The sequence below is a fragment of the Camelina sativa genome, chromosome 5, assembly GCF_030686135.1.
Source record: "Camelina sativa cultivar CO46 ecotype springtype chromosome 5, ASM3068613v1".
Classification (NCBI taxonomy): domain Eukaryota; kingdom Viridiplantae; phylum Streptophyta; class Magnoliopsida; order Brassicales; family Brassicaceae; genus Camelina; species Camelina sativa.
In genome coordinates, this window is record NC_141884.1 from 21,757,634 (window position 1) to 21,771,258 (window position 13,625).

The following is a 13,625-nucleotide window of genomic DNA, read 5'->3' on the forward strand; positions in this document are numbered from 1 at the left end:
TGGGTGGCAGTTCGTCTTCTACCTCTCTTGTGGACAAAATCACTACTTGTCGCCGGGCCATTTCTCAGTGGCGAAAATCTCAGGTGCCGTACGGACGGGAGACCATCGAGGATTTAAAATCTAAAATAGCACTAGCGCAAGAGGATGACGGTACATCGGTAGATGAGATAGCGGACCTTACTTGGCGACTACGGGAGGCTTATCGGGACGAAGAGGTTTATTGGTATCAGAAAAGTAGAAGTCGGTGGATGCGATTTGGGGATCATAACACCAGTTATTTTCATGCCCAGACAAAGCAACGCCGGGTTAGGAACCGGATTGTCGGTCTTCATGATCAGCATGGTACTTGGTCGACAGAGGAAAGTGTGATTGAACATACTGCAATATCGTATTTTCAGGAGCTTTTCACTTCGTCGAACCCATCAGATTTTGAGGAGAGTCTTGCCGAGATTAGTACCTCGATTGACCAGACTACAAATGATTCTTTAACGAGGGAAGTCTCTGAGTCGGAGATTAAACAGGTGTTATTTATGATGCATCAAGATAAAGCTCCGGGACCAGATGGTATGACGGCATTATTTTATCAGAAAGCTTGGGCCACGGTTAAGGCAGATTTGGTGCTTATAGTTAATTCTTTTTTTCAGGAGGGAGTGTTTGATAAACGGTTAAATGAGACAAATATTTGCCTTATTCCGAAGGTGGATACACTGACCAGGATGTCAGAGTTACGTCCTATCAGTTTGTGCAATGTGGGGTATAAAATTATTTCGAAGGTTTTATGTCAGAGGCTCCGCGTTATTCTCCCATCATTAGTTTCTGAAACGCAGTCAGCATTTGTGGCAGGTCGCCATATTTTGGATAACATCTTGATTGCCCAGGAAATGTTCCATGGGCTTCGAACTAACCCTTCGTGCAAAGGTAAATTTATGGCCATCAAGACGGATATGAGTAAAGCTTACGATAGGGTGGAATGGCCTTTTGTTGAGAATTTACTCCGGAAATTTGGTTTCTGTGAAAAATGGATATCTTGGACTATGTGGAGTGTGACATCAGTCCAGTATAGGGTCTTAATTAATGGTCATCCTCATGGGTCTATTGTACCTCATCGAGGTCTGAGACAGGGTGACCCTTTGTCGCCTTATCTTTTTATTTTATGCACAGAGGTTCTTATTGCTCATTTTCGGAAAGCCGAGCAAGCTAAGCTTCTTACCGGTATACGGGTTTCGACTGCTAGTCCTCCTATCTCTCACCTTTTATTTGCGGATGATAGTTTGTTCTTTTGTCGGGCTACAAAGGAGCAGTGTGAGGTGGTGTTGAGGATCCTTCAGCAGTATGAACGGGTTTCGGGTCAACAAATTAATTTTCAAAAATCGTCTGTCCAATTTGGACACACAGTGGATGTTAATCTTAGGGAGGAACTAAAAGGAGTTTTGGGAATAACAAATTTGGGTGGGATGAGCTCCTATTTAGGTATCCCGGAGATTTTGGGTGGCTCTAAGACGAAAATTTTTTCATTTTTCCAGGATAAGTTGCTAGCACGGGCTAGTGGATGGCCTGCTCGGTTGCTATCAAGAGGGGGTAAGGAGGTGATGATTAAGTCAGTAGCGACGGCGGTTCCAACCTTTGTGATGTCGTGTTTCCGTATTCCAAAGACGATAACTAGGAAGCTAACCAGTGCCATCTCGAATTTTTGGTGGAGTTCCTCGGGGCAATCAAGGGGCCTCCATTGGATAGCTTGGGATAGGCTGTGTTGCAGCAAAGATGAAGAAGGCTTGGGGTTTAGGTGTTTGGACGATTTTAACACGGCTCTGCTGGCGAAACAGCTTTGGCGGCTGATTTCTGTTCCGGATTGTCTCTTTGCACGGGTATTTAAAGGTCGCTATTATCGGCATTCTGATCCTTTGGATCCAATTAAGTCTTATTCCCCATTTTATGGTTGGCGGAGTATAATATCTGCTCGCTCTCTGGTTAATAAAGGACTGATTACACAGGTAGGATCTGGTGCTTCCATCTCGGTATGGACAGACCCATGGATCCCTGCTCAACTCCTGAGACCAGCACTGAGTACGGGGTCACCTGCTGACCCTTTGCTCCGAGTTTCAAACTTTATTGATAGGAGGTCTAACTCCTGGGACATGGCACAACTTACGGCTACCTTTGTACCGGAAGATGTTGCTATAATTTCTGCCATACCGTTGCGACAACCGGATAAACCGGATTTGTTGGGTTGGCATTTTACTAAGTCTGGTAAATATACGGTTAAATTCGGGTATCATATCCTCCGGTCCAATGTGGCGGATATACCTTCGATCCAAGTATTTGGGCCAAGCATTGTACCTCTTCAGGCCTCTGTTTGGAAAATCCGGTGTCCCCCGAAATTGCGTCATTTTATGTGGCAAGTGCTTTCGGGTTGTGTTGCCGTGACGGCTAATCTACGGAAACGCGGTATTAGTGATGATGCCACGTGTGGTCTTTGCGGTTTTTAGGAGGAGACAATTAATCATGCACTTTTCGAATGCCCGCCGGCTAAACAGGTTTGGGCTTTGTCCCAGTTTCCGACAGCCTTGGGTGTGTTCCCATCGGAGTCCATTTTCACTAACATGGATTCCCTCTTTTGGCGATTTACCAATGTTCCATCACAGGAAATATATCCATGGATTCTGTGGTATATTTGGAAAGCACGCAATGACAAAATTTTTAGTAACCTGGATTCAAATCCCCTAGCTATTTTACGGATAGCGGAGGATGAGGCACGCGCATGGGCTATGGCTCAGACAGAGGGTACAGTTTCAAATTCCATGGATAATACTTTGGTTGTCCCCAATGGGATTGGAAGGTTAGGGGTTCCTAGGTCTTTCTCCAGCTATATTTGTTTTGTGGATGGTTCTTGGAAAGCAACAGATAGTTATGCGGGTCGAGGATGGTTTTGCACGTCACCTTTAGGTTCTGTTCCTACTATGGGCGCTGCCAACCTTCGCCGCAGTCTCTCTCCTCTTCATGCTGAGGTTGAAGCTCTTATATGGGCGATGCGTTGTATGATTGGGGCTGACAATCAATCTGTAGTTTTTCTTACCGACTGCTCTGACTTAGTGAAGATGGTGTCTTCACCTTCCGAGTGGCCAGCTTTTACGCCTTATTTGGAGGATATACAGGCGGATAGAGAGGAGTTTGTCTCGTTTTCTTTAGTCTACGTCCCTCGCTCTCAGAATGGTAAAGCGGACAATTTGGCGCGACGAGTTCGTACAGTTCCGCACTTAGTTACCTATGTAAACAATGTTCCTTCGTATTGGCTTGTTTGAGTCAATCTGTATGCTGTTGTCAAAAAAAAAAAAAAAAAAAAAAGCATTTGAAAAATGACAACCCCATCATTCCATTTACTTATGTGGTTTCAAACTTCCAATTTACAAATTATAATACTAAGATTTAAGAAAGATTATTCAATATTCTATAATCTTATAGAGAAGAGTGTGACGATGAATGAAGGTAGAAGAGGGGAGATGCGTCTAGCCGTCTAGGGATTGCTTCGACTTTACGTAATGCTAAAAAATGTAAAGGTGTGTAGAATGAGTGTTTAATTTCTTTTCCTTTTTTTCCTCTCAGTTTTGAAATTTGTGATTTCTTTAATTTGGACTTGAGATTTTTCTTTGCTCAACTAATTCAGTAATTAACCTAGAAATATATAAATTCTTAAAATAAGACTAGGAAAACGTAATAGATCATGATCTATCTTCCGCCATCCGACTACCCTAGCAAATTCTTATTACGCCAAGACGTTTTTGTCTTGGGTCCTCAATTTTTGTCGGGTCGATAGTGATAACTTATCTCCACAACTCCATTTGGTGATGCTCAAACTTAGGACTAAGGACCACTATTCTCTTCAAGGCATTAAATAGTAGAGCATACATGTTGGTGCAATATCTTTTCACTAACGAAAATTGGAGTAAAAGTGGGGTACTGGCGTATATAACTTGACTCTAGATATGTCAAATGGAGTAATCCGCTCCATTGAATCTACTTAACAGCGGATTAAGCTATTTTTAGGGTTGAGCTCACGAGTTCGAATAGAAATATATCTTAGTTTGCGGTATTCTCCAACTCAAACAAGTTATTTTTTTTTTAACGTCAGAATTTTGTTTGTATTTGTAATTACTAATTATAATTTACCTATTTGTTTGATAACTAATTTATGATGTTTTATATATTATATTCACAAAAAAAAAATTAAACGCAAGTTGAAATGGCTTTTTTTTCCTCTTCCTCTTCACATTGACGCTTTTGGTTAAAAGGGTTCCGTGTTCTCCAAGTGGTTCTTTCTTCTCAAAGGTCTTTTTTTTATTAACTTAAAACGCGCAAAATCAACCTTTTTGACGTTCTTGCTTACATTGACGGTTTCTTACATAAATTCCCCGACAAATGTCTTTCTCTTTTTCTAGCTTACCTCTTCTTTCTCACTCTCATTTCCTAAACCCTTTTTCACTTTCGGTGCCTTCATTGGTTTGCATTTTCTCTTCCTAGTCTCCTACAACACTCACTTTAGTCCTTCAAAAATTCTCTGTTTTGCTTCTCCTGAGTTAAATTTCATCAGAAGTGAAAGGAAATGGCTGGTGGTGGTGGTGGTGGAGGAGGCGCACCGCAACTAAAACAAGATGAGCTTGAGCCACATCCGGTGAAAGATCAACTTCCTTCTGTCTCTTATTGTATCACTAGTCCTCCTCCTTGGCGTAACTTTCTTCTATATCATACTTTCATATCATTAATTATGCAAATGTTGTAATCTTTGATTTTAACAACTAAAAGATCACTTCTTCTTTTCTTTTTCTTTTTTCTGATCAGCTGAGGCAGTACTTTTGGGTTTTCAGCATTACTTGGTGATGCTTGGAACAACAGTTCTCATCCCAACATATTTAGTTCCACAAATGGGTGGAGGAAACGTAAGTTGTCTTCTCAAACAAGTCAATTCAAAGATGTAACATTATTGAAAAGCTCTGTTTTTGATAAATATGTTTTTGTCTTTGTACTTTGTGTTACATCTGTTGTAGGAGGAGAAGGCAAAGATGGTTCAAACATTACTTTTTGTTTCCGGACTTAACACTTTGTTACAAAGTTTCCTTGGGACTCGTCTTCCCGCCGTCATTGGAGCTTCTTACTCTTATGTACCAACCACGCTTTCGATTGTCTTAGCTAGTCGGTACAGCGACATTTTGGATCCTCAGGAGGTTAGTGAATAAAGAAATGAGACTCTATCTATTTTGTGTCAGATTTTGTCCTTAATAGAAACAAAAATTGCAGAAATTTAAGAGAATCATGCGAGGAATCCAGGGTGCTCTTATCGTTGCTTCGATTCTTCAGATCGTCGTTGGCTTCAGCGGGCTTTGGCGCAATGTAGTTAGGTTAGCTAAGAACATTCAATCATATAAAACCAACTGACTCTCTTCTGCTAATTTCTAATGATTGTTTTCACTTTCTTTAGGCTCTTGAGTCCTCTCTCTGCAGTTCCTCTGGTAGCACTAGCCGGTTTTGGACTCTATGAGCACGGTTTCCCTCTGGTGTGTATTGCTCTACTTGATCTCTCTATAACATTTTCTTTGACTACTGACTTGTTCTGCTCTGTCTCTGACAGCTAGCCAAATGCATTGAGATTGGACTGCCTGAGATCATACTTCTACTCATATTCTCACAGGTTAGAGAGCTGAGCGATCAAGCTCTTCTTGTTATTTCAAAAGATATCTTAAACTGATTCATCTTTATGTATACTTTTTCTAGTACATTCCTCATCTCATGAGAGGAGAAAGACAAGTCTTCCATCGTTTTGCTGTCATTTTCTCTGTGGTTATTGTCTGGATTTACGCGCACCTACTCACTGTTGGTGGAGCCTATAAGAACACAGGAATCAACACTCAGACAAGTTGCAGAACAGATCGTTCTGGTCTCATTGGTGGTGCTCCATGGTTAGAGAATTTTTCTATCTTTTTATCTTTGTGCATACTCTAGTGACATTATTAGCCTAACTAATTTTTAGTACAAATTTAGAATGGTTCTTGATAATTTTCAGGATAAGAGTACCTTATCCTTTTCAATGGGGACCTCCAACATTTCATGCTGGTGAAGCTTTCGCTATGATGGCTGTTTCATTTGTTTCACTTGTCGAGGTTTCAATTTATTTATATTGCAACAACACATAACACTTTGTTCATTGCGTGTATTCTTGTTCTTATTCTTTTGATTCATTGAAAACAGTCCACAGGGACTTACATTGTTGTATCGAGATTTGCTAGTGCAACTCCACCGCCACCTTCTGTTCTCAGCCGTGGAATCGGTTGGCAGGTAACATTGACAAAAAATTTCATCCCACTTTCCATTTAAAAGTGTATACTTAAGCATGTATTTATATACATAGGGTGTTGGAGTTCTTCTCTGTGGATTATTTGGAGCAGGAACTGGAGCATCTGTATCAGTGTAAGAGCCGTTTCTCTATGAACTGAAAACAACGGTCTTTATTGCAAAATCTAATGGTTAGCTTGATGATCTTGCAGAGAAAACGCCGGTTTGTTGGCGCTAACACGCGTTGGTAGCAGAAGGGTAGTTCAAATATCAGCTGGTTTCATGATCTTCTTCTCTGTTCTTGGTAAATTTGGAGCCATCTTTGCATCGATTCCAGCTCCGATTGTCGCAGCCTTTCATTGCTTGTTCTTTGCATATGTTGGTAGGTTTCTTGAAACGCCTTTTCTTTTATTCAAAATCGCTATGTTTTTAAAACGGTAAAATGAGTAACCAATAAATTTGCAGGTGCTGGTGGTCTAAGCTTACTTCAGTTCTGTAATCTCAACAGCTTCAGGACAATATTCATCCTCGGATTCTCGGTCTTCATGGGCTTATCGATACCACAGTACTTCAACGAGTATACAGCTGTTAACAAGTATGGACCAGTTCACACACACGCAAGATGGGTAAAAAACAAAACAAGAATCTTAATCTTTTCGATATCTTCTTTCTATGATAAGTTTATAACCGAAACATGTTTTTTTGCAGTTCAATGACATGATCAATGTTCCATTCTCTTCTGAAACCTTTGTGGCTAGCATTTTGGCATTCTTTCTTGATGTAACGTTGTCATGTAAAGACAGTGCCACGAGGAAAGACCGAGGCATGTTTTGGTGGGATCGTTTCATGTCGTTCAAATCGGATACTAGAAGTGAAGAGTTTTACTCTTTGCCTTTCAATCTCAACAAGTATTTTCCCTCAGTGTGATAATTGAAAAAAGATGCCAAAAAGAGTTCATTGGCTTTGACCCTGACTCCTACTCCTACTATTTATATCACATTTTGTATCTATCAACTCTGTTTTTTTAACTGCGTCCCGTTCACTTTTCACTTCTTTTGATAATGTTCTTCTCTGTAGTGTTTTCCTCTTTGGTGTAGAGAACATATGCACAGCTTGCCGTTTCATTTAGATGTGTATTTGACATGTTTTCCTAGCTTGATTTTTTTTTTTTTTTTTTTTTTTTAGTGTTGTTTATAGAGTTTACTCGTGTATTGGGCTGTCGGAACCCACATACTTACGAGTTAAGAGTGTAAAAAAACTTGTCTTCCTATTGGGTTAACCCTCTATTATCTTCTCCTTAATAATCTTTTTCCTAAAAAAATTGTCACACCTACACTCAGAAATCAGAATGATGGTAGATATGGCCTTTCTCATTTCCCTTCCTCTGTTACAGAGTTGTATACACTGGTTTGAAGTTGAGATTTTTATTGGTCCTTCTCCAATTTTCGCGGTTGATTCTTTTTTTTTTCTAATTACTAAAAGGTTTTTGGCTGAATCCCGTATATTTCCTCAGCCCCTACACCAGAGTAAGTGGATGCTCTTTTCATATATACCCAATTGTGGATTTGTCAACCATTTAATAAACCAAGTCGCTTTGGTCCAATAGTAAAGGGAGAAAAGTCCCGCCACCTAGGTTCGAGTAGCATTGGCCACGAGGGTTTGAAATTTAACATGGCATCTTCCGGTCCAGGAGATTAGTCTTTGGGCCTAGGAAGCTTTTAGGATCACTCCTGAGTTATCAAAAAAAAAACAAACAAGAGTCTTTTTCTAACTTTGGTTCCTTTGTTTGAGAACATGAAACCATGATTTTACCTTTTAGATACTATAGATTAAAGATTGGCTTAGAAAGATTCAAACTTCAACTCTCGTCGTCAATCTTTCTCTTTAAAATCTCCATTGTGTATGTTTCAAGCTAGGTCGCACGAAAGTTTCATCTAAAGTGGGCTTTCCACTTCGGAATTAGATTCGTAATTGGAAGTTCTCGGAAGCTTTTGGAATCTCTCTTATATTGTGTCTAGCTGTTATTAGTTAAAATCTCTATTGTGACTGTTTCAAGCTAGGTCGCACGAAAGTTTCATCTGAAGTGGGCTTTCCACTTCGGAATCAGATTCGTAATTGGAAGTTCTCGGAAGCTTTTGAAATCTCTCTTATGTGTCACTTCTGAAAAATCAGCATTGGAAACTCGTTGGAAGCTTACGCTTCTGCTATTATTAGTTAAAATCTAGCTGTTATTAGTTAAAATCTCTATTGTGTCTGTTTCAAGCTAGGTCACACGGAAGTTTTATCTGAAGTGGGCTTTCCACTTCGGAATCAGATTTGTAATTGGAAGTTCTCAGAAGCTTTTGGAATCTCTCTTATATGTCACTTCCAAAAAATCAGCATTGGAAACTCGTTGGAAGCTTACGCTGCTCTTTTCTCTTGACATCACAAAAGAACCTATTTGATTATTTTTTGCTAAAATACGCGAGAGAGAGGGGTCGAACCTCTGACCTTGTGGTTAACAGCCACACGCTCTAACCAACTGAGCTACTCTAGCTGTTAATAACTATTTACTATATATTTTATTAGTTTTAGTTGATTTATTTAAAGCTTATATAATTATGTGATTTACTGAAAATATTTAAATCTTTATTGTGTCTAGCTGTTATTAGTTAAAATCTCTATTGTGTCTGTTTCAAGCTAGGTCGCACAAAAGTTTCATCTGAAGTGGATTTTCCACTTCGGAATCAGATTCGTAATTGGAAGTTCTCATAAGTTTTTGGAATCTCTCCTATGTGTCACTTTCGAAAAATCAGCATTGGAAACTTGTTGGAAGCTTACGGTTATGCTATTATTAGTTAAAATCTAGTTGTTACTAGTTAAATTCTCTATTGTGTCTGTTTCAAGCTATGTCGCACGAAAGTTTCATCAGAAGCTTACGCTTCTCTTTTCTCTTGACATCACGAAATAACCTATTTGATTATTTTTTTGCTAAAAAAATGCTAGAGAGAGAGGTCGAACCTCTGACCTTGTGGTTAACAGTCATACACTCTAACCAACTGAGCTACTCTAGCTGTTAATAACTATTTAATTAATATTTTATTAGTTTTAGTTGATTATCTAAAGCATATATAATTATGTGATTTACTGAAAATATTTAAATGATTTCATGTTTAATATTATATAAAAGAATACTTTTTTATATGCTTCTAACACGTATCCATTTCCAATATTTTTTTTATAAAAACAGCTTCCACGTGTCGCTTATGAATACCATTTTTAATTCCATGCAACATAGATTTCAAGCAGATCCGGCTCAAAACATTATTGGACTATGTGCTGTAATGAATTTTTTTTTGAAGTTATTGCCTAAATATTTAACATTTTTAAATTGAACTCTATTATACTATTACTTAAAACTTTAGGGCCTTAAAATACAAATACAAAAAAAGGAAAAAAAAATACTAGAAAATGAGACCATGCATTTGGACACTTTAGAGTATTGTTCCCTATACTTTCATTTCAAACCATCTTCACAAAGTTATATATCAATACCATAAAAGAAGAATGTGTTTCTCTCCCTATCTGACAACTCAGCATTTTAGGTTTATTCTCAGCTTGACATCTCAGTAAAATTGTTAGCCAATAAAAACATTTCAAATAATACAACTCAACATGTCTTAACCTATGATAAGTCTCTTTTTTCCATGTCACTTTTTCTCTTAAACTTGATCTTATTTTGTTGGGTTTAGTTTTTAAAATAAATGGGCTTAAAATAATTGGATAAATGAATTTAATAGAATTTGATTGAATAGATTTGAAGACATAATTTCCCAATAATGGAATGACGTCCTATTTGATACGATAGATTTACAAGCATTCTCAAGACTTTTAAATCTTTCTCGTAAATTCTAACAATTATATTTTGCAACCCTTTAATAGAATAAAAGAGAGTTTTTAATATAATTGAAAAAAAATATCAATTCCACTAATTTCTCTGTTTCTTTCTTTCACCACGTTAACAAAAAAAGAAGCAAACTGAGCATCATGAGCACACAACAACCTTAGCAGAAATCGCAGGCACTAAAAAAGCAAACACGTTGTTATCTTTCGTTCATGAGAGTAAAGAGATCGAGCCAAAGTTATTTTGTTGTCGTTTTAGTTGAATCCATATATCGTCATTGGTGTTTGGTTGACTCCGTCTTATCAAAAGAAAGAAACGGCTAGGAGTCTAGGACACAAAATCTCCTTAACTGGAATAGGAGAAGTGAGGTATCATGGAAAGATGTCATGAGTGAAGTTTTGATCTCGTCAATATAAAAATGAGAGAAAAAGAGACGTCTGGTCTGTGATTTCTTCTATGTAGACTGATTCGGCTGAACTCGAATTATTGTAGTAGAATGGAAAACAAAAACATTATAATATTCATAAATCGTTAATTTTTTCTCATAATTTTTCCGAACTGAATATAATACTCCGTTCGGTTTAAAATATAAGATGTTTTGAGTGAAAGCACGTAGATTAAGAAATAACCACTTTAAATAAGTTCAACCAATCATAAACAGGACTGCATAAAATAAATAATATAAAACACACAAAAATAATCTGAAAATTGCCTAAAAAAATGGAAACATCTTATATTTTGAAACAAAGAAAAACCTCCTCTAAAACATCATATATTATGACACGGAGGGAGTCTGATAAAGACATAAATCAAATAGAATCAAAGCATCAAGAAATATATAAAACCTGTAGATTTGTAAACAGAAGTATTTTTTTATCATAAGGTGGATTCATCAATTGCAAGGGACAATTCTTCTTATTTTGTACCGCGGAGAACAGACCCAGCCGCCGTAATCAATCGTCGGTGGTTGTTATTTTTAATTACAAACACTTATAAAATTATCCAAAATAAATAAAAATAAAAACAAAATATATAACAATCCCGCGGCGTAGCGCGGGTACTATCCTAGTATGCGTAAAAGTATTAGCTACTTAACATGGAAGTTATTTTATAGTGTAATAACAAAAATATGCAATAAAAATTAATTAATTTGCTGTATATAACACTTAAAAAATCCTACAATAATACTTACAATGAAACAGAGGAAGTAGGGCAGGTTGTTATTGTATTTCTAGTAAAATCACGTGATTAATATGATTAATGTTTCTTAAAGAGTCTACCGGTGAGGGTGATTATGATGTTATAGTGTTAGGAAAATGGCGTACAACAAATTTGTATTTTACTTAGGAAATTGAAGCAATTTGAGCGACATCAAAGGCCAGTGACTTCTGCTTCTGTCTCTTCTTTCTCTTTTTTTTTTCTCTCTCATTCCTTTGAAGCCTTCTTTCCTTTCTTTTAGTTTCCTTGTCAAATTTTGTGTACACTTTCATAATTATATGTTAATCTCAAGTGTTTGAATCAGAGATGTCATCTGTTGATGATGGGATTAGGATCTAACAAGATACTTAATATATTTTAGGGAAGAACACAGATTTATTACAAGTCGAGGTTCGGCGATTACAGGAGAAACGTTCTGAACTAAGCGTTTTGAAATGAATAAGTGTCAAGCTAAACAACTCGAGTGACTTGTTCTAGCTAAATGAAGAGGACCGAGCTAAAGAGAGCGAATAAGGCTGTTCGAACTGAAGAGGTCGAACTAGGTCTTCGTTGATCAAACTAGAAGTTGAAGGTTAGGTATTATTTCTTGGTGGAACGGGCTAAGTACTGAACCAAAGACTAATTCTCCTTTAGCAACTCAAACACGACTTGGGCCGGACTTTTGTTGAGGGTTTCAGCCAACATTAATCTCTTTGACATTTTGATACATGTAGGCGTGTTTGTGTTGATACGAGCACCGTTTCACTTGTATGACTAGTACGTACGATCTATCATTCTTCAATTGCACATGAAAGGCCTAGGCCAGATTAATTAATTCTATCTTTTTCCTATCCATGCAAATTAATGGATAATAATACTTCCTTTTCGCTTTTCGACGTCCAAAACTTATACTCCTGTCTCTCAAAGCAATTTTATAGACGTTCATTTCTGCACGAGTGAGATCTGACGCACTAATGAATATGTATTTTTCGCATTTTAACAGTTTTCTTAGAAGGTGGACATTTTTCAATTCGTTTAACAGACAAAGCAAACAGAAACAAAGGTACATGTAATCTTCTGACGAGAGATACTCTGTGGAAACTTTTACATATGTCGTTGATTAGTTAACTTTATAATTATAGTTTTGCTTGCATGATGTATAACGATAATACTAAATAATATTATTGTCAGCTTTTACTAAATAAATGGAATACATATTGGCTTCAATGTGCAACAGTGACGATTTCCCCGAGACACATTTTTCATCAACAGAATATACTTTTTTTTTCGTTAAATACCAATTTAAATAACGAAAATATTACTAACTATAGTTTTGCATGATAGTTTTTTTTTTGTAACAGTAAAAACCTTTTGATAGTTGATTTAAAGATATAAACACATAATACATATTTTTGTTATCTAAAATTAAAATTGCTATACCTCGTGGTTTGTGCATCCCTAATTCAATGAAACTAATTTTGCCTCGTTCTTTTTCTTTTGTTTTTGTTGTTGTCACAACAGCGACTAGCGTCATTGATACACCGGAGACAAATGACATTGATCAAATCATGAATGTTTTGTAGTCGTTGGTTCAGGAAATATATGTTAAGCGACAGATTTTATCGACTAGCGATCAAAATTACTAAAAACTAATTAAAATTTTCTTGTCTTAACTTTTTGGATTAATTATATCTCTAAAACATGTTGATAGACCAGAAAAATTGAATTTGATCACGCTAATATCTAGTTAAATAACAACTATAAAAACAAAAAATAATTTGATTCTCGTGGTTAGGGAAAACGAAACCTAACAGACATAATATAACCAAGTATATATTTGATCATATAATAAAAGGGAAAAATGTTATATAAATCATGGACTTTCAAATTATGACCATTTAAACCATGAATTTTGTTGTAGGTCATTTAAAACATTAACTTTCATTGACTAGCTCTTTTAAACATTAAGTTTCAATGACCAAACCAAAAAGACATGACATTAATTAAATCCGATAATTGAGCAACTAACAGACGTTACTCTGCCGTTAACACTCTCTGTTAGTGACAAAACAATGTCGTTTTGATTAATAATTTAGTTAGAGAATAAGTCATTTAAACCATGAACTTTTAAATTGAGGTTATTTAAACAATGAACTTTCAAATCTAGAGCCATTTAAACCATAAACTTTGTTGTATGTCATTTAAAACATCACATTTCATTGAC

The 13,625-nt window shown here is 36.7% G+C and overlaps 2 protein-coding genes and 1 non-coding gene across 3 annotated transcripts; 2 read left to right on the forward strand and 1 right to left on the reverse strand.

Moving 5' to 3' along the window:
- The first annotated feature begins 2,765 nt into the window (after window positions 1–2,765).
- On the forward strand, window positions 2,766–3,299 carry LOC147944149 (uncharacterized). The gene has a single exon (XM_087512477.1). The coding sequence runs from the start codon at window positions 2,766–2,768 to the stop codon at window positions 3,297–3,299; it is 534 nt and encodes a 177-aa protein (XP_087368603.1).
- Window positions 3,300–4,366: 1,067 nt separating this feature from the next.
- Window positions 4,367–7,474, forward strand: LOC104787149 (nucleobase-ascorbate transporter 7). Its single transcript, XM_010512677.3, has 13 exons — window positions 4,367–4,721; window positions 4,834–4,931; window positions 5,040–5,216; window positions 5,290–5,390; window positions 5,471–5,546; window positions 5,621–5,680; window positions 5,764–5,948; window positions 6,053–6,149; window positions 6,238–6,324; window positions 6,398–6,456; window positions 6,534–6,703; window positions 6,787–6,947; window positions 7,030–7,474. Exons 1-13 carry the CDS (start codon window positions 4,598–4,600, stop codon window positions 7,246–7,248), a joined length of 1,614 nt encoding a protein of 537 aa, XP_010510979.2. The 5' UTR covers window positions 4,367–4,597; the 3' UTR covers window positions 7,249–7,474.
- A 1,309-nt stretch (window positions 7,475–8,783) lies between these two features.
- Window positions 8,784–8,857, reverse strand: TRNAN-GUU (transfer RNA asparagine (anticodon GUU)). The gene has a single exon. It is a non-coding gene; the product is annotated as a tRNA-Asn (tRNA).
- Between the last annotated feature and the right edge of the window lie 4,768 nt (window positions 8,858–13,625).